The sequence below is a fragment of the Ovis aries genome, chromosome 4, assembly GCF_016772045.2.
Source record: "Ovis aries strain OAR_USU_Benz2616 breed Rambouillet chromosome 4, ARS-UI_Ramb_v3.0, whole genome shotgun sequence".
Classification (NCBI taxonomy): Eukaryota; Metazoa; Chordata; class Mammalia; order Artiodactyla; family Bovidae; genus Ovis; species Ovis aries.
The window spans coordinates 76,051,727-76,078,748 of NC_056057.1; the positions used below are offsets into that span (position 1 = coordinate 76,051,727).

Consider the following 27,022-nt stretch of genomic DNA (forward strand, 5'->3'; position numbering starts at 1 on the left):
CTCTACTTTAAGCGGAAAATTTTCCTTGGCAATCCTTTCTCTTCATCCTTCCTCATCTTGAGATGCCAAAATGAGCACACAGAGGATCGCAAGTCATTGGATTATCAGCTTTCCATCCACCATTTTAGGCTTTGGTGCCATTCTCACAGGATTCCACTCTGTTTATCCAAGTGGTTTCAGTCTCCTCTTGATGTAGTATACTTACACAGTAATTAAGGTTACGTCAACAATACAAGTGACACACCCTTTGCACTTTCTTGGGTTAATAGCAACCTTAGACCTACTGAACCACCTCTGGGTGTAAGGCCTGAGAGGAGCTCTAAAGGCACCAATGAGTAGCTGTAAAGATTAAAAGAAATAATAATGCTGAAAATGGAGCTAGGGAGTTTCAAGAAAGGGTGAGTGGTCAACAGTGTAAAATATTATAGACAAGTATACACCAAGATGCTGCTGCTACTGCTGCTGCTAAGTCGCTTCAGTCGTGTCCGACTCTGTGCGACCCCATAGACGGCAGCCCACCAGGCTCCACCGTCCCTGGGATTCTCCAGGCAAGAACACTAGAGTGGGTTGCCATTTTCTTCTCCAATGCATGAAAGTGAAAAGTGAAAGTGAAGTGGTCAGTCATGTCTGACTCTTAGCGACCCCATGGACTGCAGCTTACCAGGCTCCTCCATCCATGGGATTTTCCAGGCAAGAGTACTGGAGTGGGGTGCCATTGCCTTCTCTGACACCCAGTTGAAGACGTGAAAATGTACACAGTCTTTGACCGCACGTGGTGGTAACCTCAGTAAGGGCAGTTTCCAAGGACTGGGGTTAAACAGAATTGAGGAAACAGGGACTGGAAGCGTGCAGTACTCTTTCAAAGAAACTTGGTTTCTTTGGCTGTGACTCACATCAAGTGCTGCCAAGCCCAATCTAGGTTTTCCATTTCGATTTGTAGAGCCAGAAATGTCATATAGATCATCTTGCTTATTATGTGCCAAGCACCACTTTACAAAACCATCATCTCATTCAGTCCTCTCACAGCAATCCTATTGATGAGAAAAGTGAAAAAGTTATGAGAAGAGTGGAGTTTCCAGGGGTTAACTTGCTCTAAATTCAACGATTTGACTCGAAAGCCTTCCAGCATTGTGTACAATGCTTTGGTGCTCACTAAAGTACAGAAGAGGTAAAAGGCTGGGGAATGTAGGTAATACTGGTCTCTTCTTAGGGATGAGATAAACTGATCAGCTTCCAATATTAGCATTCTATCATTCATCATTCCTGCATCCCACATCCACCACCGGCCCATTCTTGTTTTAAGAAGGCCCAGAGCAAACACAAAGATTGAGTCACACAAGCCGCCAAGGTAACACTCCACCGTTACCTACCGAGGTGTTCGCCCCTCTTCCCTCTGGAACCCATGCAAATCTAGCCACGAGTTTAGGATGTAGATAAGGGTTTGGGGTAGTTTGGATCCTCCGGCTTCCGTAGGAGCCCTTTTGTCAGCCTCTGGCTCCTCCCCTAGCAACGCTTTAGCTTGTTAGCAACCTGCCAGCCTGAAAGCTGCAAGGTGTGCGGGTGGGCTTCAGGGGCGGGATGCGAGTGGCGTCGCGGCAGCCGAGGCCACGGCCGGACCCCCGGGACCTTTCGCTACTCTAGCCGCTCTTAGGCGGCTTTCACTTTTTGGTAGCGGAGCCTCTTTCTGTCTCGCGGCTGGGCACAGTGTAGGAAGGAAGGAGACGCACCCATCCCTCCCTCCGCAGCCACGGCCATGTTCACAGCGGAGGCCGCGGAGAAGGCCGAGGCCCGGGAGCCCAGCAGCAGGATCAAGTTCAGCAGCCCTCGCCAAATCCCGATAGTCGGAGTGGTGACGGAGGATGAGGAAGTGCAGGTATGGCCAGGTGTCTGGCTTTGGAGGGTGTCAAGGAAGGGGGTTGAAATCTGGGGGCGGGGACGAAGCCTGGGGGCAGCGAGAGCGGAAGTGGGGGCCCGAGTGGAAACCAGGGCAGCCCACGGGACGGAGGCTCCAAGCGCAAAGCTGATCCTTCGGAGGTTCCAAGCGCAAAGCTGCGCTGCCTGAGAGGGGAGTTGGTTGTCGTCAATCAACCTGTCTGGGGACTTGTGTCTCGAGGTCCTCCTGGGTCCTCCCTGAGCGTCCTAGTAAATTGAGTAGCCGAGGTTTGGAGACTTGGCTTCGAAAAATGTGAGGCGACGAAAGGCCTGAGAGGGAGGGAAACATTCTTAGCGAAAATTTGATATGCATTGGGCTTTTATATGTAGAACCCTGTTATCGTGTGCTGTTCCTGATACAGGGGTAATCCTCATGTGTTTGAATTTGCTGCTACCAAAACCTGCATCTGGAGGGAGGAAAATACTATTAAAACTAGAAATTAAACAACATTTTTATATAAAATTGGAATCTGGTTTGGGAGGACGTTGGAGAGAATTGGAATCGAATAGAATTGATTTTATTGTGCTTGTATATTTTGGTTTTTGGTTACTTTTTGTCATACAAAACTAATTCTAATTTCTGTTGAGAAATTTCACTTCAGAACCCTGTGGATCTGTAGCAGGGGTGTTTAGAAACTCCAAGTTGTTTGTTTCATACTAGGGTTCCATTGCTCCTCCCCAGAGAGCCATGATCAAGCCGTATATTAATGTGAATTCTACAGAGGAATCCTGCACTACCTCCTCACACTGATGGTGTGGGGCCACCCTGGGAATTCCTGTTGAGGCCTCAGAAGGCTCAGGCTGCGTCAGGAAACCTGTCCCCTGCGTCCACATCCTGGAGCCTTGGAGAGTTCCTTAGGAGCGGTTGGTTGACTGGGGACCTCTCCTGTGGTGGGAATAGGGTTGCACCCTCTGAAGATGGACAGACATTTAACTCATGGAGCAGCAACACTTTTGCATGAAGAGGAGCAGGTGTTGAGCGAATTTACTAATCGATTTTGTGGAAGTAGTGCCCTCCAGGCAGGGAGAAGAATTTTGAGGAGCAACAGATGTCCCTTCACTCCCAAAGCTGCAAGGGGGCTCAACCCTACCACTGTTCTCCCTGAGAAGTAGGTGTATTTGGCATCTGATGGCTCTCATTCCTCCTTTACTTGGTATTACAAAAGGGGGTGGGGTGCAAAGTTATAGGAGGCAGGCAACCGTGGGTTAAGAAGGAGAAAACGGGGGAAATACTTTTAACAGACTATTTGCCAATATAGTCCACAACATATCAAGTAATGCAGAACAAGCATACCTGTGTATATGTGGGTATATTTTCTCCCTTCCCTTTCCCTTTCTTTTTTTCGCTTTTCTTTCATTACTATCTCTTCTTACAGAGCCTAGGATTCTTCTCCAGGTAGAAATTGGTTTGTATTGATTAAAGTTCCTACCCTGTTAATAACTGCTTCAGAAAGGCAGTTTAGCTGGGTACTGTAGATTTTCTCAAGCATAATCCCCAGTGTGGAGCCTGGGACTCTTAACAGCCTCCCTCAAATGATTTTTGGCCTCGAAACCTCTGAACTGGATGCATGTGAGGTCTTTGCCATCCTCAGTGTGTCAGGTCTACCTCTCTGTCCTGTTTACAAGGTTTCCTAATGCATAACCTGTACTTTATCTCTACCATGCAGTCTGCTTAGTGCTACCTCTGTGAGGGCAGAACCCTTCTCTCTTGTTTTTTCTGTAGTGTCCCCTATTATCTCCCAGTAGCAACCAGCACAACACCTGGTACACAGGAGGGGATATTAACGATGTGTGGACTGAGTGCCCTCTGCCTGTTTTTGGAATTTAAATCTTACCCTACCTTCAGGTCCTACCTCTCTACCATAAAGTATCCCCAACAGGAAGCACTTCCCATTCATTTTCACACTTACAGACCTTCTCATAAATGGGTATAGTCCCCAGCCTGAATCACACAGTTTCTTACCTAATGATCTCTTGTTTTATATTTGTTATTATTTCATTTGTCTTGTTTTGTCTCTCCCATTAGCATATGGGCTTCTTAAGTGTAGGACATATATCTTAATACTTCCACGTCCTTCCCCCCTCAACTCTAAACTCAGAGTATATATTTAATTCTTCTTAAGTAGCTTACAAAATCTTCTGTATTCCAGCCACACTGGCTCCCTGGCTTCTCCTCAACCATGCCAGGTATACCCTGCCTAAGGGTCTTTGCAATTGCTGTGTCCACTGCCTGGAAGTTTTCCCCTTGATATCCATGGCTTGTTAGCTTTCCTCCTTCATGCCTGTAGTGAAATGTTACCCACTCTCCTCTTTTGCCGACAATTGCCTGAGCATCTTAGCACTGTTTACTCCCATTTCTCCAGAGCATTATTACCTTGCAGTACACTATATAGCTTATTGTCTCCCCCAAACCATATCACTTCCTTATTGAAGCAGAGATTTTGTGTGTTTTATTCGATACTATCTTTTGAGCTTAGAACGATATCTAACACAGCAGTTCAGTTCAGTTCAGTCGCTCAGTCGTGTGACTCTTTGCCACCCCATGAATCACAGCATACCAGGCCTCCCTGTCCATCACCAACTCCCAGAGTTCACCCAAACCCATGTCCATCAAGTCAGTGATGCCATCCAGCCATCTCATCCTCTGTCATCCCCTTCTCCTCCTGCCCCCAATCCTTTCCAGCATCAGGGTCTTTTCCAATGAGTCAACTCTTCACATGAGGGGCCAAAATACTGGAGTTTCAGCTTCAGCATCAGTCCCTCCAGCGAACACCCAGGACTGGTGTCCTTTAGGATGGACTGGTTGGATCTCCTTGCAGTCCAAGGGACTCTCAAGAGTCTTCTCCAACACCATAGTTCAAATGCATCAATTCTTCAGCGCTCAGCTTTCTTCACAGTCCAACTCTCACATCCATACATGACCGCTGGAAAAACCATAACCTTGACTAGATGGACCTTTGTTGGCAAAGTAATATCTCTGCTTTTGAATATGCTATCTAAGTTGGTCATAACTTTCCTTCCAAGGAGTAAGTGTCTTTTAATTTCATGGCTGCAATCACCATCTGCAGTGATTTTGGAGCCCCCCAAAATAAAGTCTGACGCTGTTTCTCCTGTTTCCCCATCTATTTGCCATGAAGTGATGGGACCAGATGCCATGATCTTCGTTTTCTGAATGCTGAGCTTTAAGCCAACTTTTTCACTCTCCTCTTTCACTTTCATCAAGAGGCTTTTAGTTCCTCTTCACTTTCTGCCATAAGGGTGGTGTCATCTGCATATCTGAGGTTATTGATATTTCTCCCGGCAGTCTTGATTCCAGCTTGTGCTTCTTCCAGCCCAGCGTTTCTCATGATGTACTCTGCGTATAAGTTAAATAAGCAGGGTGACAATATACAGCCTTGACATACTCCTTTTCCTATTTGGAACCAGTCTCTTGTTCCATGTCCAGTTCTAACTGTTGCTTCCTGACCTGCATACAGGTTTCTCAAGAGGCAGGTCAGGTGGTCTGGTATTCCCATCTCTTTCAGAATTTTCCACAGTTTCTTGTGATCCACACAGTCAAAGGCTTTGGCATAGTCAATAAAGCAGAAATAGATGTTTTTCTGGAACTCTCTTGCTTTTTCCATGATCTAGCAGATGGCAATTTGATCTCTGGTTCCTCTGCCTTTTCTAAAACCAGCTTGAACATCTGGAATTTCATGGTTCATGTGCTGCTAAAGCCTGGCTTACAGAATTTTGAGCATTACTAGCTGGTGAGATGAGTGCAATTGTGCAGTAGTTTGAGCATTCTTTGGCATTGCCTTTCTTTGGAATTGGAATGAACACTGGGCTTTTCCAGTCCGGTGGCCGCTGCTGAGTTTTCCAAATTTGCTGGCATACTGAGTGCAGCACTTTCACAGCATCATCTTCCAGGATTTGAAATAGCTCCACTGGAATTCCATCACCTCCACTAGCTTTGTTCATAGTGATGGTTTCTAAGGCCCACTTGACTTCACATTCCAGGATGTCTGGCTCTAGGTGAGCGACCATACCATCGTGATTCTCTGGGTCGTGAAGCTCTGTTTTGTACAGTTCTTCTGTGTATTCTTGCCACCTCTTCTTAATATCTTCACAGCAGAGGCACACAATAATATTTGCAGGTTAAATACATTATTGTAAACAGTTGACTTGAGTGGGTGTCATGGCTGAGCTTCCTTGTCCAAATTTGTTTTCCTTCTGAGAGCCTCTGAGAACTTACACAATTTGTTGGTTGATGTCATATCCTGGCACTATCTATAATTCTGCCATGTACTATGTACTTAAAGTGGCCTATCCTTGTTGTGGAGTAATTGCTAGAAGTAATCTCTGGGTCAACTGAGGTGTCAGGCAGAGAACTAAGGTGCAAAGAACTAGTGTTTCTGCTAGCCCATACAGTCACTATGTGACCTTAATAAGTTAGATCTCAGTTTCAACAACAGGGATAATGATTCTACCTTCATATTGTAGATTTGAGATATGTTAATTAAAATAATAAAGTACCACACACATAAATGGACCATAATAAATGTTAGTTCTTTCCCTATAACTAGGTATCAAATAAGCAGGATTTTTTCCCCTTTGAAATGTTCACTGGTAAAGTGGGAAAATAAGTTCATCCTATGACTTGAAGTTTGTGGAGGTATAATTTTCTTCAAAGCAGTTAATTCAATGAGCTTTTGATCTTAAAAGATTTTGTTAAATGTTTTTATAATTTCTCCATAAAATCTTATGATGATAATAACAACAGTTATTTTTATATTTACATTTGTAAATTGTCTCTTGCTGCTACATTCTGCTTGTGTGATCTTGTTTACCTAATCTCTCCCAATTATTACTTTAAGCCTGTGATTTAGAAATCTCTGCCCCAAATTTAACTCATCTCCAGCCTCAACACAAGCCTCTTCCTCCAGCATCCCTGTTTCAACAAATGGTGCTACCACTTATGTCATTCCTCAAGCCAGTCAGTCATCCTTACCTTTTCCTTCTCTTTCTTGCCAAATCAAATCACTTATTAGGACCTGCTGATTCTGCCTCCTTGATGCTTTTCATTCCACTCATTGTTGTGTATCCTGGCGGCCACTGTTTAGTCAATGCCTGAAGTCATAGACTAGTCTCCCACTTCCAGTCTAGATCTTTCCTGTACTCAGCAGACAGAATTATCTCTTTATTGTTACATTCCTCTGGTTAAAACCTGTGGAAATCAACAAAGATCACCCTAATGAGAATGAACACCGACTGTTTATGCAGAGTTTGCTGTAGAAAGAGAGTCAGCCAGCATTACTTATATTTGGCAGAGACTCCAAGGGAAGCTTCACTGTGAATAAAAGGGAGGCTTCTGCTTTGCTCTTGTTGACTGAATGATTGGTTTGGGAAGCATACTTGGCTGTTTCTGGTTGGCCCTGAGTGGCAGATGGGGTCAAAAAATAGGGAATGTGATCATCATTGACCAAATACTGACTTTTCTGAGCCAACAGCTGCAGAGGTTGTGGTTTGACTTCCTAGGTTGCCTGCTGCAGAGGTTGGAGGACAGAGTTCTGTTACCAAGTAAAATCTGGCCATTGCCTGTTTTAATATCCAGTCTCTCAAACCATTCAATATCTTCTGATGAGCCTTATCATAGTATGTACAAGGCCACCTGTAAAATGGTGTTAATAGTATCTACCTCACAGAATTCATTTAGTAAATATTTAAAGAGCTTACAACTGTACCATCATTGTTATTATCACTGATTAGTATTCATGATTTGACCTCTGCTTACCTTATCAGCAGCATCTGTAGCTTCTATCCCTTGCACTATCCTCTCCTACTGTATGACTCACCAATCCTCTAAATGCCATGTTTTTCTTGTCTCCAGGCCTTAACACATGCTACTCCCTTTGCTCCATCTCTCAAACCTTCCATTTATCTCACAAATCCTATTCAATCTCACTCTGCCTGCGGATTGCTTCTTGCATAAGCTGTCCCAGATTCCTATCCCTCCTCCCCATGCCATTCTGTCCCTCTCTGTATAGTTCTGGAACACACCTCTCGACATTCATGAACCATTTTGTAGCATGTTATCTATATTACCTATATCTCATGCCAGATTGATAGATGCTTGAAGTCAGGGCAAATGTATTCCCCACACCTACCATTTCTGAAATGTAGAAGCTACTTATAAATATTTATAAGAGGAAGAAAAGGCTAAGGGAAGGAGGGAGAAATCTTAAAAATATAACATTTGCCATGCAAATAAAATACCAAGTAACATGGAGTGATAATATAAAATAAATTTAAGATAATATAAGTTAAATCTGTGCCTTAATCTTTACCACTCTTCTTTCTTATAAAAGTTATATCTGGCCATTTAGGGGGAAAAATTCTGATAATAATACAGATTTTAAAAAGAAAATTCTGCACTGACATTTCATTTCAATATCTTTTCCAACCCACAAAACCAATATTGCAGAAAATCAGAAAATAAAAAATCACTGTACATTTTTATTTCTCTGAGAACACAGGGAGAAAAAAGAACAACTGAGGTGGTGGCAGATGGCACTATTAAAACTCCAAATCTTAAAAGGCAAAATTCTATTTATCAAAAAATTGTTAACAGTAAATTTAATAATTTAAGCAACTTAATAGTAAGATGTAACACTGTTAATGATAATCATAATACCTAGGATAAATAACTATATAGTAAATCTTTTTTGATAATATTTAAAATGAAAATCATATTGAGTAAACTCAGGGACTTATTCTGCAGACAAAGTTAGAACACTTAACTGAAAATTGTATTTGAATGACATTTCTTAAGATTAGAACATATTAATTTGTAATTGTGAAAGGAAAGGAAATTCTAGAACTAGGAGGCAATGAAACAATGACTATGTAGAAATATGGAAATGTATGTATTATAGACTTAAAAATCAGAATATAAAATGGTATTAACAGTAAGTGAAATTATGTTAAGTATTTATATGTGGAAACAAAAACAAAATAAAATATAAGTAAATATATAAAACAGAAAATAGTAAATAAAAATAATAAGATGTATTTTGATGATAAGAATGGAGGCGATTGTGTCTCAAAGGACCTGTGAGGGTTAACCAAGGAGACAGATAGGATCATAACAACAATGAAAACAGAGGAGGGGGAAGGGCATTAGTGGAGTCATTGAATGATTTAGACGTGTTGTGTTCAGATTTGAGTTTTATTGTTCTGACCAGAGGGTAGAGGACAGTGTTGAAGGGTGCAAGACTAGAGGTAGGGAGAGCAAATAGCAGGAAAGCTTCATAATTGAGTGAGAAATAAGAACTGAATAAATCATTAAGCTGGAGTGGGCCAACTACCATAAAACTCTTAGAGGAAAACATAGGCAGAACACTGTTTGACATTCATCACAACAAGATCTTTTTCGATCCACCACCTAAAGTAATGAAAATAAAAATAAACAAGTGGGACCTAATTAAACTTAAAAGCTTTTGCACAACAAAAGAAGCCATAAACAAAACAAAAAGACAACCCTTAGAATGGGAGAAAATATTTGCAAACAAAGCAACTGACAAGGAATTAATCTCCAAAATATACAAACAGCTCATGCAACTCAATATCAAAAAACAACACAATCAAAACATGGGTGGAAGATCTATATAGACATTTCTCAAAGGTGAAGGTGAAGCTGCTCAGTCGTGTCCAACTCTTTGCGACCCCGTGGACTGTAACCTACTAGGCTTCTCCGTCCGTGGGATTCTCCAGGCAAGAATACTGGAGTGGATTGCCATTTCCTTCTCCAGGGGATCTTCCCGACCCAGGGATCGAACGCAGGTCTCCGGTATTGGAGGCAGACGCTTTAACCTCTGAGCCACCAGGGAAGCCCCAAAGATGGCCAAAAAAAAAAAAAAAAACAAAAACAAAAAAAACACATGCAAAGATGCTCAACATCAGTAATTATTAGAGAAATGCAAATCAAAAACTACAATGAGGTATCATCTCACACCGTCAGAATGCTGCTGCTGCTGCTGCTCAGTCACTTCAGTCGTGTCTGACTCTGTGCAATCCCATAGACGGCAGCCCACCAGGCTCCCCCATCCCTGGGATTCTCCAGGCAAGAACACTGGAGTGGGTTGCCATTTCATCAAAAAATCAATAAACAATAAATGCTGGAGAAAAGAGAAACCCTCTTACACTATTGGTGGGAATGTCAATTGGTACAGCCACTATGGAGAACAGTATGGAGGTTTCCTAAAAAACTAAAAATAGAGCTACCATATAAGCCAGAAATCCTATTCCTAGGGATATATCCCAAGAAACCCATAATTTGAAAGGATGCAGCACCCTGATGTTTATGGCAGCACTCTTTACAACAGCCAGGACACGGAAGCAATCTAAATGTCCATTGACAGATGAATGGATAAAGAAAATCTGGTGCATATATACAATGGAATATTACTCAGCCATAAAAGGAACAAAGCAATGCCATCATTGTAAAGCAACTCTATTCCAATAAAAATTGTTTTTTAAATGATGGAGTGGGCTCCAAAATCTTTAAGATGTAAAATCTGTAGAACTTGGCAGTTCCTGTTTTCTAATCTGGGTGATGTAAGACTGCTGGGAGAAGGGATACCTAGTTCAGGAAAGTGGTCTCCTACCTGTAGTTTAGAAGCTAGTCTTAGGTATATCTGCATAGGCAAACTCAGTGTTTACGATGTGTATCCATGAGATGCATAATATGTATAAAATCATTTTATTTCTTAAGGCATGGAAGTGCTGTTATTCCAGATGCTCTCTTGGGCCTTTTGGAACTATTGAAATTTAAAGACATTGAGACTGTAAGATAATACCAAAATTCAAGAGGGCTTTTTTTTTTAACTCCAAAATTTATTTACTCCTATAAGTCTCAGCTGCTTTTCATTCTCCCCACACTCTCTTTTTGTCATAAGGTATTTTTAAGTTGCTAAGACATACTACCATATAAAAATAATGTGTTTGATGTGATTTCTTGATTCTTATGATATAGAATACTGTGAATTGTATGTTTTTAGGGTGCCTTCAAGTCTATGGACCTAAATCGTGTCATCAAACTCTTCGAAGAGACTGGTAAAGTAAGCTTTGGGAGAAAATTTCTCCATTTCACTTAGAAACTGTGATTTCCTGAAAGGTAATATGTACTCCCCTAAATATAAGTCCCATTTCTCCTTTCATTGACAACATTTCAAACAGTATGTGTCTTCTGTTTAAATTTAGTATGAATATATTTAACCTGGTAGGTACATATATATGAATATAATACATACATATATTATATAGGTGAATATAAACAGAAATCATAAGAGTAGATTTGACTCATCTAGCCTTTGTTCATGCTTATTACCAAGTAGGATGTGGGCGCAAGGGTAGGAAACATGTATCATGATATAGTACTTAAAAATTTTCTGATATGAAATTAGGATATGTAGATACTCATACACAGTCATAAGTGATTTATTTTCAGAGAACTCTTATACAGAATGCAATGGAAATAAAGATACAAAACTCAAAACTGAGTTTACGCTTTGGCAGAAAGGATAATAAATGCATATGCATACATGTTTATAGGACACTCTGCTGATGTTACTCAAGAATTGACTGAATGCCTTAAAAGTCAGTATACACTAGAAAATTACTACAGGATGAAGATTGCACGCTTTCAGTATATGGGAAGTGAGCTGACCATGGTATCAAAACAGTCCTGTGATTAACAGGTGCAAAAATTTAGTCATTGTCTTAACATTTTTTAGTTTCTAGTTTTACATAGAAAGAAGAAAAAACACAATAAAAATAATGCCTTTTATAAGGATAATTTCTTTTGTTGGCTCTGATTGTTGTGAAAGTTATTTTTAATTGTGATCTACAGTTTTTAAAAAAGGAAACCAACTACATAGAGCTCCTAATAGCTTGTTAATTAAGGGTAGCCAAAATATGTGTGTGCGTGTATGTGTGTGTGTGTGTGTGTGTGTGTGTGTGTGTGTATGTTTTGTTTAAATTGACTGAAGATGTTTAGTTTGAGCCATTATATTGGGCATATTTTAGGTTAAAAATACAACTTCTGGACTCAGATGGTCAAATCTGACTTCATAAATCACTGGTTATTAGCTGTATGATTTGGAATAATTAGTGTTTCAGCTGAGATTCCTGTTCTGAAAAAGAAGGATAATAAAAATACCCTCCTGATAAGGTTATTTTGAATATTAATGAAATGATATCTATATATATTGCCTAAATGGTATTTGGCATAGAAAAATGCTCAACATACCTCAAGTCTTATTAATATTTCTGGAAACCGTTACTGCTTTTATATTAATCTAGTTTTGATTTGCAATTTCCTATTCGAATATATAGTTTATTTTTAACCTTCACTATTTTAGGAAGCATTTTATAATGCTTACATTATAATAAAGTAATTCAAGAATTACTTGATAATGTGTCTACTTTCTTCTTACATTAAGGGAAACTTTTAAAAATCTCAACAGAATAACACAAAACAGCTAAAATAGATAATTTGTTTCAGGATGATTTGGAAGAAAGACAACTTAAATCTGTCAAGAAATTGGTGCAGTGTTATCAAAATGGATTTGTATCCTTTACTTATATGTGTATGTTTGTTTCCTTTATCCTAAAATGGGAGAATTATTAGGAAACGTGTTAGTTTCCCATTGCTTCTATAACAAATTACCACAGACTCAGTGCCTTAAAACCACATGAAATTTTTGTTTTATAGTCTGGAAGTCTCACTGGGCTCAAGGGGAGGTGTTGGCAGGGCTGGCTCCTTCTGAAGCTCTAGGGGAGACACCATTCCTTGCCTTTGCCAGCTTCTAGAAGCAGCCAGCCTTCCTTGGCTTCCTGGGCCCTTCCCAAGAGGTAGCCAAGGACCACCCCCTCACCTCTACTTTTGCCATCACTCCTCCTTCTTTGACCCTCTCCTGCCTCTCCTTTCCTTATAAGGACACTGTGATTGTATTTAGCCTACCTGGATAATTGTGGATAACTTTCCCATCTCAAGGCTTTTAATCACATCAGAAAATTCCCTTTGCCATATAGTAAGAAAGGTAACATTCACAAGTTCTAGGGGTTAGGATGTAGTTATCATTGTTGCTGCTGCTGCTGCTGCTAAGTCACTTCAGTCATGTCCGACTCTGTGCGACCCCATAGACGGCAGCCCACCAGGCTCCACCGTCCCTGGGATTCTCCAGGCAAGAACACTAGACTGGGTTTCCATTTCCTTCTCCAATGCAGGAAAGTGGAAAGTGGAAGTGAAGACGGTCAGTCGTGTTCGACTCTTAGCAACCCCATGGACTGCAGCTTACCAGGCTCCTCCGTCCATAGGATTTTCCAGGCAAGAGTACTGGAGTGGGTTGCCATTGCCTTCTCTGAGATATCATTGAACAGGCCATTATTCTGTTTACCACAGAAAATATCTAACATTTTATGTCTTTTACAAAATTATATTTTTACCAGAGAATATAAAGCAGAAGAAACAGTATAATGCAATATTAACTGTGTAGTGTCAGTTTCTATAGACTCAGAGAGATAGTGGATGTAGTTAGGAGGGCCAAGTCAAAGTCTTTTTTCTACCAGTTTACTTGAGTATTTGCACTGTTGATAAACTTTTTAATTTTTTCACCCTTATGAAATAGGGATAATAGCTCCTCATTAGATCACAAGGAAGACTAGATAACACACCAGCATTGCTTGATAATCTTCAAAACATTCTATAAACATGTTATTCCCAATGAATATACCCCCATGATTAGAATATGTAGAGAATAGTGTGTTTCAAAACTATGTGTGATTAAGAACCAGTTTGCTGCCGGGGGGTTGTTTTCTTTTTTAACCTTTGCATATACATGCTATTGTAAAATGCAATAGAATTGTTACAGGAAACTCACTTTCTATAGTTATTTTTCCATAGACTGATAACATATTGTTCCAGAACTGGCATGGTCCACAACCACAATTACAGTAGTATTTATCTAAAAAAACTTTAACAGTTGTCCAACCAGGTTTAAAGAAAATACCAGCCTCTAATTTAGCTTGTTTAATATATCATAACATCTTAAGCCTCCCATTTAGAAAAATGTGCCTTATAATTTTATCTAACTCTTCTCACCTTATTTTAGCCTTGTTTTATATGGATTTGTTTGGTCAGTCAGTTACTGAGGGCTTGTGGATATCAAGCATTGTTTACTGGTAACCAAGAAAGTCTACTAGCAAATGATTTCTTTTCCTGTCTTAACCTGATAACTCAACACCTCCATTGTTTTTTCTTCTTCAGGCCAGAGAGTTGGTGGCAAATGGCTCTGTTTCTGAATGTCTTCAGTAGTCTGACTTTAGACTTTATAAAACATAAAGCAAAGATAGGTTAGAGAGGTATCTTAGTCATTTCCCCAGGAAGTTAATGGAAGTTTGTATTTCTAATACATCTAGCTCTCCTGTCTTTTACAGAGAAGCTCCTAGAAAGAGACTAGAAGTGATCAGATTCAGTGAAGAAGTGCAAGTCACATTACCATGTCCCCTTAACTATTAAAAAAAAAAGTGAAATTTGTTTAGGTACCAATTGGGTTTTTTTAATAGATATAATAAAAGTTGCTTTTACCTGAAGATCTAGAGAGGGTACATTTTGCTTTCATAAACTAGTCTTAAATAAAATTTCAACCAATATAAACCTTAAAAACAAGAAAAGGCAACTGAGTAATATTAATAAATTATGCAGGAAAGTAAGGCAGGTTTGGTTTGCTTATTCCTGAGCAATGTATATTTTGTATTTGGGTGGAGATGAAGGATATAATTGAGCCATTAAGTTTTTTTTTTCAAAGTGTTATTACTCATTGCCAATAATAAGTTATTGCTCAGTTGAGTATCTGATGTAGTAGTTGGTAATCAGATTCTAAAGATGTGGTGAGAAGAGAAAAAATATTTTGAATAAGAGGTTACTGAGACAAAAGTTAAATAATATTCCTTAAAAATGGTTCTGTTTTTCTCTTTACACTTCAAAATTACTGTAATTAAAATAGGGTCAACCATGTTTAACGAAATAGATGGAATTCTATAGATTTTCTTGATAGAAATACTGTAAAGAATATATTAATAAAAATCTTAATTTTATTTCTTAACTAAAAATATTAAAGCCCTTAAGGGATTTAGCACAGATATTTAAAATTCTGAATCTGTGTGCAGAAAAAATTAAAACACAGCCCCATTTTATAGAACCTGCATATAATATCATAAAATTATGTGGGTAAGTTTTTAAACTTTATTTTATATTAGCACGCATGCAGTATTTTATGTTTTATCTTATAAAGACATTATGCTTTATAGTGTAGCAAAGCAATATAGAACTCAGGAAGCTTCACTTGATCACTTGATTCCAGCAGCTGATATCTCAAAGGTAGTCCATTTTACTGTAATCTGAGATTTCTGGCCACAAGAACTTAAACTGCAAGTATATTAAAATGTTTTCTCATAATAAGTTATCCCAAGTGAATGAAAAATGTGAGATATAAATAAGAAGTTATAGTATTTTTAGAGAATCCTTAAGAAAATGTATGGATAATACTAATTTCTGTCTAGTTTTTTTCTATCTCTTTAAAATATTTGACTCTCAAAGATATGAGAGTCAAAATGTTTTATTTGATCTTCCAAATTTGAATAAAGAAGGATTTATCACCAAATTATTTGGGAGATTATTTTTCAAAATGTAAATTAGAGATCAGAATTATAAAATTTATGTCTTCCATTCTCTGTACTATTGTTTCAGCAACCATTTGGGGGAACAGCCATATAATTGCTAATCAAGATGTGTATTAAAATACATATTCCCCATTTTCAATATAATACAGTAGAGGAAATTTCTTTAAAAAGAGATAAACTTTTTGACAGTTGAATCTTCTAAACCTTTCTACCAATTTAACTTTAAAAAGTGAGTTTCTTTTAATTATAAATAATAGTATTTATACATAGTAAGTATATCTCTCACTTTTAGATTTAGTAGCAATATTTGCAATTTTGTTACTAAGTTCATTTAAGTTTTTTGATATCTGAACAAATGATTGAAAATAATTTATTGACTGTCCTTTCCATGCCTTTTTAATAGAGACCATGTAAAATAAAGAAATAAATGATTGCTCTGATGCTCTCAAGGAACTGTAATATACTAATTGGAAATTATTTTTATATTGATGTGAGATAATATTATGTAAAATAGTTTCAGATTTTGAGGCCATGCAATCTTAGAATACCGTGTTCACATTACTTTCAGTATCAGTGTTCCTAGAGTACTCTACCAAGAATTGGTTCTCTAGGAAAGCTGTAACTGAATGTTTCATTGCATAATATGAGAAATCTTTAGAAATGCACTCTTTACTTACCTTCATAGTTCATAATTGTCCACATTCTTTTTTTAAAATTTCCTAATTTCTCCTTTTATCATGCACTTTTCCATACCATACCCTCACTTGATTTCCTTTTAAGGTCATTTTGGGGATATAAAAACATTGAAAATTTAAAAAGTAAAATCAAGCCCTTCTATTTTGGCCTCAAGTAATTCATTTTCTCAGTGCATCAGAAGCATAATGCTTACTTTTTTCATAACCTTTTTGGTGGGAAACTCTTCTGATGCTTTATCCTTTAGGTTGCTTTCTTTGGTAATAAAAGGAAAAAATATGACAAGAAGAATTCATTTTAGAGTTTTTCACTTTAGAGATTCAACAATGAGCTGGGTGTCAAGTAATAAATTACTTCAAGTGAAAAATTCTAGAAATGACACCTAGAAATACTAGAAATGAACCTTGATGACATTTATAAATTTTTCTTTTTCATAGCTTAACATTGAAATATCTTTTAATTCTGATTGGCCTATATATATATATATATATCCATATGTGATAGTTCCCAGTGTTGTTTTTCAATCACTTGGTTAATTTTTCTTGAAAAATATGATTTAAAAGTACTATATATAAGACATATTAAATATCTTTAAATAACATATAATAATTTCAAATTTTGAACCCCTGAAGGGCTGAAATAGTAGATATTTTTTATTTAGGAACTGACTTTTATTTCTTCTCTGACAGACTAATGACGTAGGTTCAAGTGCCCTATCTTTTCTGATTTGTGAATAAATAAATTATTTTCAAATAACTTTGGTTATATTAGTTGTGAAATAGGATTCTAATATAATTAATATTTGTTAAATTGAATTCTTTAGTGTCTCAAAAAGTATATATGTTATTTTGTGGATGGTAACTAATCCAATTAATAAGGAAAAAGTCACTAACCCTTAAGAACAAATAGACCATTGAGATATTAACTGGAGTTGCAAATTTTCAGGAAAAAAATCCCCTAAACAGCCTTTAAGCTATAGGTAAAACTAGACCTGTAATTTGTATCAGCTTTTCTAGTGTACTCCTAATTTTGATAGTATTATCTTACCCTCAGAGAGGAAAGAGAATTCATAAGTTTTGTATTTATGTAGTATTGCAAGATGGCTATCTAAACTCTTGCCTTTTATGTCCATCTCTCTTCATTTTTATAAACCAATTTTATTTTGTTTTATTTTATTTTGGTCAGCTGGTTAGAAAAACAATTTTTTTTTTGGTAGTTAATTCTCCAGTAATAAAGAAACAGGATATTTATCCTCATTTTAATCTTTAGAAGAGAAATTTTCCTCTATTTTGCAAATGATGCTTCAGTGAAGGACTTCATTAAACATAACTCATATATTCTTCATTCTTATTGAAGCTTGCCATTTTTGAAAAAGAAAGCATCAGATGAAATAACATATGCTGAAGATACTGCTAATTCAGTTGGACTTTTGGGTGAGTTAAGATGATTGGACCATTGACAAGAAGGAAATATCTCTTTCACTATGTTTCACTAAGAATACTTCTTCTCTTTTCTTATTTTCTGGTTGGAGATTAATCATAGTGTGCTTGGTGATATTTTTTGTATTATCTTCCACTCAGGTGTTTCATGATACCAACAAGATTTTTTGTTCCTTCATTATAAGGACTGGAAGATATTTCTTTGTGCTTATATGTCTTGATGTTATGTATTTAGTTCGTTGAAATGTTTAACATTTTTTTGTGTGTAAATCAGAAGTACATGTTCCTCTCAGTAATCACACAAATGTTTTCATCTTTGAGCTCTAATAACCGCTTGAATCTAAATGATTGCAGGAATTGATTGCGGGCCCAATTATTTATTAAATAATTTTAAATCTTAAAATGCTGGAATATTGGGAACTTTAATATAATATACATAAAGATGCCTGTGTTTTGTACACAAAAATATAAAAAAATCACAAGCAGGTGTTTATATTTGGCTTATACCTCAATTTTCTAGAGAAAGAAAATAATAGAAATGAGATCAAACACTTCAGTTCAGTCGCTCAGTCGTGTCCGACTCTTTACAACCCCATGAATTGCAGCACGCCAGGCCTCCCTGTCCATCACCATCTCCCAGAGCTCACTCAGACTCATGTCCATCGAGTCAGTGATGCCATCCAGCCATCTCATCCTCTGTCGTCCCCTTCTCCTCCTGCCCACAATCCCTCCCAGCATCAGAGTCTTTTCCAATGAGTCAGCTCTTCACATGAGGTGGCCAAAATACTGGAGCTTCAGCTTTAGTATCATTCCTTCCAGAGAAATCCCAGGACTGATTTCCTTTAGAATGGGCTGGTTGGATCTCCTTGCAGTCCAAGGGACTCTCAAGAGTCTTCTCCAACACCACACTTCAAAAGCATCAATTCTTTGGTGCTCAGCCTTCTTCACAGTCCAACTCTCACATCCATACATGACCACAGGAAAAACCATAGCCTTGACTAGACGGACCTTTGTTGACAAAGTAATGTCTCTGCTTTTGAATATGCTATCTAGGTTGGTCATAACTTTTCTTCCAAGGAGTAAGCGTCTTTTAATTTTATGGCTGCAGTCACCATCTGCAGTGATTTTGGAGCCCTCCAAAATAAAGTCTGACGCTGTTTCTCCTGTTTCCCCATCTATTTCCCATGAAGTGATGGGACCAGATGCCATGATCTTCATTTTCTGAATGTTGAGCTTTAAGCCAACTTTTTCACTCTCCTCTTTCACTTTCATCAAGAGGCTTTTTAGTTCCTCTTCACTTTCTGCCATAAGGGTGGTGTCACCTGCATATCTGAGGTTATTGATATTTCTCCCGGCAATCTTGATTCCAGCTTGTGCTTCTTCCAGCCCAGCGTTTCTCATGATGTACTCTGCACATAAGTTAAATAAGCAGGGTGACAATATACAACCTTGATGCACTCCTTTTCCTATCTGGAACCAGTCTGTTGTTCCATCTCCAGTTCTAACTGTTGCTTCCTGACCTGCATACAGATTTCTCAAGAGGCAGGTCAGGTGGTCTGTATTCCCATCTCTTTTAGAATTTTCCACAGTTTCTTGTGATCCACACAGTCAAAGGCTTTGTCATAGTCAATAAAGCAGAAATAGATGTTTTTCTGGAACTCTCTTGCTTTTTCCATGATCCAGTGGGTGTTGGCAATTTGGTCTCTGATTCCTCTGCCTTTTCTTTAACCAGCTTGAACATCTGGAAGTTCATGGTTCACGTATTGCTGAAGCCTGGCTTGGAGAATTTTGAGCATTACTTTACTAGCATGTGAGATGAGTGCAATTGTGCAGTAGTTTGAGCATTCTTTGGTATTGCCTTTCTTTGGGATTGGAATGAACACTGACCTTTTCCAGTCCTGTGGCCACTGCTGAGTTTTCCAAATTTGCTGGCATACTGAGTGCAGGACTTTCACAGCATCATCCTTCAGGATTTGAAATAGCTCCACTGGAATTCCATCACCTCCACTAGCTTTGTTCGTAGTGATTCTTTCTAAGGCCCACTTGACTTCACATTCCAGGATGTCTGGCTCTACGTGAGTGATCACACCATCATGATTATCTTTGTCATGTAGATCTTTTTTGTACAGTTCTTCTGTGTGTTCCTGCCATCTCTTCTTAATATCTCTGCTTCTGTTAGGTCCATACCATTTCTGTCCTTTATTGAGCCCATCTTTGCATGAAATGTTCCCTTGGCATCTCTAATTTTCTTGAAGAGATCTCTAGTCTTTCCCATTCTGTTGTTTTCCTCTATTTCTTTGCATTGATTGCTGAGGAAGGCTTTCTTATCTCTTCTTGCTATTCTTTGGAACTCTTCGTTCAGATGCTTATATCTTTCCTTTTCTCCTTTGCTTCTTGCTTCTGTTCTTTTTACAGCTATTTGTAAGGCCTCCCCAGACAGCCATTTTGCTTTTTTGCATTTCTTTTCCATGGGGATGGTCTTGATCCCTGTCTCCTATACAATGTCACGAACCTCTGTCCATAGTTCATCAGGCACTCTGTCTATCAGATCTAGTCCCTTAAATCTATTTCTCACTTCTACTGTATAAGGGATTTGATTTAGGTCATACCTGAATGGTCTTGTGGTTTTCCCTACTTTCTTCAATTTCAGTCTGAATTTATCAAACACTATGGCTCCTTGAATCAGCCCCTGAGACATGACATCATGTTCCCAAAACAAATCCTAAATTAAATTTATACTTATTAATTTAGTTTTTGTTTGTATAGTAGAAATAAAAGAAATACAAATTAAAAATAATTATTTCCTGAAATTTATGTTCCTAACATCATATTCCATATTGAAAGATGACAGAAACTAGTATAGTAAAATACTAGTATCATTTAAAAATTTTAACACAGACACTACACTTTTATGTCTAAATAAAGTTTCATAGTCTTCATCTGTAGGTACTTCAGGAGAAATTATTGTGGCCTACAGTGGGTGAAGAAGGAATTTAGAATAGACATGGGGAGTTAGATAAGATGACCTTTAGGAACAGGCAGGTTGGAAACTAATGGGAAACTAATTTACCAGTGAGAAGCGAACCAACCTGGAAGAGGATATGATAGTATTAACAGCTTTAAATGTGTAGATTTGGTTGATAACATTAAAAAATTCTCTGTTGCCCTTATTACTTTTAAGTATGCATTTGTATAATACATAGCCCTTTCTCACTGTGTCAGTCTGCTGTTTGTTGAATCCCTGCCCGCAGAGCATGTTATTGCCTCATTTGAGGGCAATATGAACTCTTAGCTAAAAAATGAACTCCTTTCACTGATTACTTACAGTAAGTACTGCTGTTCTGTCCTTTATTAATTGCTGGAAACATGAGTTGAAACTAAAATAATTGTAATACAAAGCTTTGAAAAAAGGATATTCATTTTTACTAATAATTTCCAGTTTCTACTTGTGCTATTTATAAAAATGAATTATATTACTTTTTGTCCTAAATAGTAGATATTTTTTCCACTTAACAGCAGGATTCTGGAAACATGAAGGAAAAAGTTGGTACTCTGCCCTGAGATTGTAAAACAGGAAACCATGAAAGATGATCTGAACTTACAGGAACTAAAATGATAGTGAAACAGACAAGAAACCTTAGCATTTCCCATAAACTTGGTTTGGCTAGTTTTGTTGGAAAAGTTTAGTTGTTCCTGTTGCCTAATTTGTTTCAAAACTTAGTGAGTTTTCAACCACAAAGGAGAGTCCAAAAAAATTAAGAGTAGCCTGTCTTTCCCCTTGCCCCGCTCCACCCTCCCCACCCAGTGTTAGTTTTTGCAGATAGATTCTCCTAAAGTTAGGCTGTCTCCTTCATGCTCCCTCCTCCTGTCCACTTGCTTACGCACTCACTGACTACCCTCAGAGATAAACATTATGCAAGACCTAATGCAAAACACAAATCTTCAAGGGAGATCTAATTATCTCTTTCCCTCAGAGAATCCAAGCAGATCTTTTTCCGTCCTGAAGCTGATTCTCCTGACTGCAGTTGTTCTGCAGGTGCCCAGAAGGCATGGATCATTTTCAGAATCCCACTGGTCATTTTCAGATTCTCTTAGGGATCATACTTGGAGGACTTCGCCAGAGCAAATGCAATCCAGTTTGAAGTATAGGCTGAAGCCAATTCAGAAGTTGTTTAAATATGACTGAAAAGGAACCTTCCCTATCCTCCATCCCCGCCACAATAACTCGAACATAAAATTATTATCAGCAGGCGAAAGACTGCCTAGAAACACTATCTTCCAGTCTGTCAATAAACTGAGGGGGCAGAGCTCAGCTGGAACTTTTCTAAGCAAAGGATATATTATTAGAGGCAATAGATTACTGACTAGGGAGGAAAACTCTCAGCCGTTTTCTCAGGCTAACTCATTTAATTCTCACATCAATCTTTAAAGTAGTAACTATTTCTATACCAATTTATGGATGAGAAAACTGAGACACAACTTTATACAGGTAGTAGGATGGCAGAAAGTGAAGAGGAACTAAAAACCTCTTGATGAAAGAGGAGAGTGAAAAAGTTGGCTTAAAGCTCAATATTCAGAAAACAAAGATCATGGCATCTGGTCCCATCACTTCATGGGAAATAGATGGGGAAACAGTGGAAACAGTATCAGACTTTATTTTTGGGGGCTCCCAAATCACTGCAGATGGTGACTGCAGCCATGAAATTAAAAGACTCTTGCTCTTTGGAAGGAAAGTTATGACCAACTTAGATAGCATATTCAAAAGCAGAGATATTACTTTGCCGACCTAGGTCCGTCTAGTCAAGGCTATGGTTTTTCCAGTGGTCATATATGGATGTGAGAGTTGGACTGTGAAGAAAGCTGAGCACTGAAGAATTGATGCTTTTGAAGTGTGGTGTTGGAGAAGACTCTTGAGAGTCCCTTGGACTGCAAGGAGATCCAACCAGTCCATCCTAAAGGAGATCAGTCCTGGGTGTTCATTGGAAGGACTGATGCTGAGGCTGAAACTCCAATACTTTGGCCACCTCATGCGAAGAGTTGACTCACTGGAAAAGACTCTGATGCTGGGAGGGATTGGGGCAGGAGGAGAAGGGGACGACAGAGGATGAGATGGCTGGATGGCATCACCGACTCGATGGACGTGAGTCTGAGTGAGCTCTGGGAGATGGTGATGGACAGGGAGGCCTGGGGGGCTGCAATTCATGGGGTCGCAAAGAGTTGGACACCACTGAGCGACTGAACTGAACTGAACTGAACTGAACTGAAGTGGTCAAGCAGCATTTAATCTTAGGCAATCTTGTTCTAGGTGCTAATTACCATTCCTTTCTTCTTGGGAAGGAAAGGCTGAGTTGATTCTTGTCCAAGGATAGATAGGGTGTTTTGTGTGTGTATGTGTGTATGTATTTAAAATTACATGATCCAGTTTGAATCTCTGCTGATGATATTTTAATAATCATGTTACTAATACTTTATCCTTAAAACTGTAGATAAACATATGTCATTGTTATTAAACAGCATTCATTCATCTTTCTGACAGGTGACTTAATGAAAATACAAAATTCTGAATTGAGGATTCAAATTTGTAAGTGTATTATTGACTTTTATCATGCAGAACCACCAAAAAAGCATATTCCAGGTAAAGTTTTCAATACTGTTTCAGTAATAACTTGTGTCTTTATAAAACAGAACATTCTCATATCTCTTTGAACTTGTAAAAACAGAGTGGGGATCATAAATGCAACACATCAAAAACAGGCTTTTTTAGCAGTCTCAAGCTCTTCAGTCATTTTAAACAGAAAAATTATGTTTTTGTCAACTTTAGATATTCTGATGTTAAATATTTATAATAAAATTTTTAAGGCTAAACCCAAACTAGTTTAATTATAATCATTACTGTTAATGTAATTTAATACTGTTGATAATATTATTCTTTTCTAACGTTTATAATGTTAGATCCCCAAAGCTAATAACGTTTTCCACCACTTCTGGAAAAAGAATTCTGCATGTTACAGCTAAGGAATCTTAATATATAATGGTATAATGAGTCACACTGAAATGGGTAGTATCAAGATAGGGGACACTTGCTATATGGAGGATATAATGTTACTTTAGGATATATTTCCTACCTTCATAGTTTCCATAATTTATAATCAATTTAGGAAAGGAGAAAGATATAAAATACATTTTAAAGTTCTCTGTTCCTTAAGATAGGTGAAAATAAGACACTGGTAGAAAAAAAATATTACTTAGAATAGGGGAAAATGGGAAGACATCTGAAGTGAAGAAATGAGTAGAGAGATTATTAACTGTCATATTTGAGCTATCAATGAGATAAACAGGAGAAAGTGTTTGATAGATAGTAGACACTGAATACTAACAGAAATACAGGTTTGGAATTCACCCAAATAGAAATGAAAATTGAAACCATCTAGATGCTTGAGTTTTTCCAGGAGATAAAACATGTCAATGGGAAAGGACTAAGAATAACAGCATGGAGAGGGTCCATACTGAGATCCAGGGGGAAAAAACGATCCAAAGAAATTGGCAATGACAGAAGGTTCAAAGTGGAGGATGAAAAGCAAAAGATCGTCATGTCTTGTATGCCAGTGAATAAAATATTTGATGAAGGAAGTAGTCCTAATGTCAATTACTGTAGAGGCTTCTGTAATTAAAGAGTCAAATTACCAATTGATGTGATATCTGGAAAACTCTAGTACATCTTTGGTGGAACTATTGCCATAAATAGGACAGATACAAGACCAAAGAATGAAAGGACTGTGAGAATAGAGACAGTGAGTGCCGACTTATGTATTAAGATCAGATGGAGAAGAAAAAGAAGGAAGATAGAGAACAACTCAACTGGTAGCAAAATCAAAAAAGATATTTGGTTTTTTTTCATAATTTTTAGGATAGGGGGAAACTTCATTTTCCCCTATAGGCAGAGGAACAAGAAGCTAGTATATGGAAAATGAGAGGAAGAAATTCCCAAAACATGAGAGGATGGAATTAAGAGTACAAGCATAAGGTTAACCTAGGCAATATATCCACTGTCTTTTTAAGATAGAAAAAAAAAGGGGGGGGGGGAACAAATGATGTATAAGATAAGACAGAGGAGTTACAATGCAGAGAAGTGAGGCTGATCTTAATTTAACCAGGCTCTGAATATTGGAAACCTTAGGCAGTGCTCTCAGTAGCTGTGTCGCACAGTTGGTTTCAGGTGATGGCATGGCTGGATATCTGGGACCACAGCTGAAAAGTCATCGGTAGGGCAATTGTATGAGACATATCCCTGGGGATAGGAATCAGGTTCATGAGCCTTAATATTACAATATCCTTCTATATAAATGTAAACTAAATATATAAAGATACTGTAAGCACAAAGTACAGGCATGCAACCAGGCTATTATGCAAAAAAAACCATGATTTGGGAAAATATTTTATAGAATGAGAAAAGGCTTACAATAAAATGTTTAGTGGCTACAATTGAATATAAAATTCTACATATAGTGTATTGTTAATATTATATGATATATTAAGATATCAATACTCTAAGAAATATACCAGAATGTTAAGGTTGTTATCTCTGAATGACGAAATTATGCAATGTTTGGTTTCCTCTTTATACTTACTTTTTATACACCTAAAGTGAATAGCTAGGGTATACCAGAGAACCCATCACAGCAAAGGACAGGGCCATGTCCAGGGCTAAAGATCAAATGCATAAAGATGAAATAACAGACATCTCAGAACCATGGCAAAGAATCTAGTTGGTCTCAAAAGTCAAGAAATCAGGGAGGTAGGTAGTATATCACTACAAGGGAAAATAGCTGTATCTCAAGGAAGCAGGTACCCTCTGCTGTGTATTTAATCTCTCTTGAGTTGAGAGATTGTTGGGCAACTACCTGTGCAGCTGTATCACAGGAGAGGTGGTGGTGTTGCTCATGGGAGCTATTATCGCCAAGAATCATGCTTCCTTAAAATACCATTATATTTCACTAGCATTTATCAGAATAGCATTATATATTCATTGCCAAATTACATCACCAAATTGCATAATTGTGGTCCCTTGAAAGCACTAAAGTCGTGAATTGACTTGAATATGAATACATTTAGTATTTGTAATCATGCCATTTTCATTTATGGAAAAGTGTATCTAGAGACAAGAAATAATGTTCATTTTAGCATTTAAGATATGTCTCCAAAACTGTGGTCCTATTTCAAATTCTACACTAGGGATCGGCAAACTGTGGATCCTGAGCCAAAACCAGCCCTCTGTAAATAAACTTTTACTGGAACACAGCCATGCCCACTTATTTTTATACAGTTTATACCTGCTTTCGTGCTATGGTAGCAGTGTTGAATATTTGAGAGAGAAACCTTATAGGCTACATAAACCTAAGATACTTGTTACCTGGCCTATTATAGAGTAAGTCTGCCTACCCTGTGCTATACCATTTTAAAATGCCATATCAGTTCAGTTGCTCAGTCGTGTCCAACCCTTTGCCATATACTTTTAAAAAAAATTTTTTGTTGTTGTTGTTGCTGTTTAGTGATAAATTACTCATTCCTTTGTTTAATGTAGATGATTTCTATGTGAAATAATTGCACATATTTATTCACTAATTGGTTGTTAGGTTACCAGCAGGCTAGTTCCTCATATAAGATTAAAATGGCTGAAGTTGGAGGACTGGCAAAAACAATGATCCAGTCGTTGAAGCTGCTTGAAAATCAACTTGTTGAGAAACTTTGGGTACTTAAAGCTCTGCAGCATCTCTCAACTTCTGGTTTGTATATTATGTACATAACTGAACACTTCATTCTCAACTATTTTTGTTTTTATCTAACAATGTCGAGTCTATAAAACAATTTTAGAATTTATTTTCAGAAGTTAATTGTACTTTAATGGTGAAAGCACAAGCAGCCAGTGGAATCTGTGCTCACCTCAACGACCCAGATCCCTCTGGACAACTTTTATTTCGTTCATCTGAAATACTTTGGAACTTACTGGAAAAATCTTCAAAGGAAGAAGTCATACAACAGCTTAGTAACTTGAAATGTTTGCTGTAAGTATATGGGGTTAGACAGGAATGTTTTTAGCCTTAAAATGATAGCTGGTGACATAACTAAACTCTTTGTTTAAATTTGTGTTCAATTAGGTTTTTGATTCATGTGATAGCTATGTTTCAGGACTTTTTTTTTGGTACCACGGTATAAATGTATTTGCATGATAACAAGTC

At 37.8% G+C, this 27,022-nt stretch overlaps 1 protein-coding gene across 13 annotated transcripts in view; it reads left to right on the forward strand.

Annotated features, from left to right (window-relative positions):
* Positions 1 to 1,505: 1,505 nt before the first annotated feature.
* Positions 1,506 to 27,022, forward strand: part of CFAP69 (cilia and flagella associated protein 69) — a 91,204-nt gene continuing 65,687 nt past the window's right edge. For 8 of the 13 annotated variants that reach the window (XM_012176940.5, XM_027968682.3, XM_027968681.3 and 5 more), the window contains exons 1-8: positions 1,506 to 1,873; positions 10,971 to 11,030; positions 12,476 to 12,541; positions 15,093 to 15,202; positions 17,704 to 17,780; positions 23,323 to 23,421; positions 26,420 to 26,569; positions 26,671 to 26,848. In XM_012176940.5, the coding sequence (XP_012032330.3) occupies positions 1,754 to 1,873; positions 10,971 to 11,030; positions 12,476 to 12,541; positions 15,093 to 15,202; positions 17,704 to 17,780; positions 23,323 to 23,421; positions 26,420 to 26,569; positions 26,671 to 26,848 (860 nt within the window). In that variant the 5' untranslated portion in view covers positions 1,506 to 1,753. Of the gene's footprint in view, positions 1,874 to 1,973; positions 11,670 to 12,475; positions 12,561 to 15,092; positions 15,203 to 17,703; positions 17,781 to 23,322; positions 23,422 to 26,419; positions 26,570 to 26,670; positions 26,849 to 27,022 lie in introns of those variants that run through there. The other 5 variants (XM_060415049.1, XM_060415050.1, XM_060415052.1 and 2 more) reach the window with 5 other exon arrangements.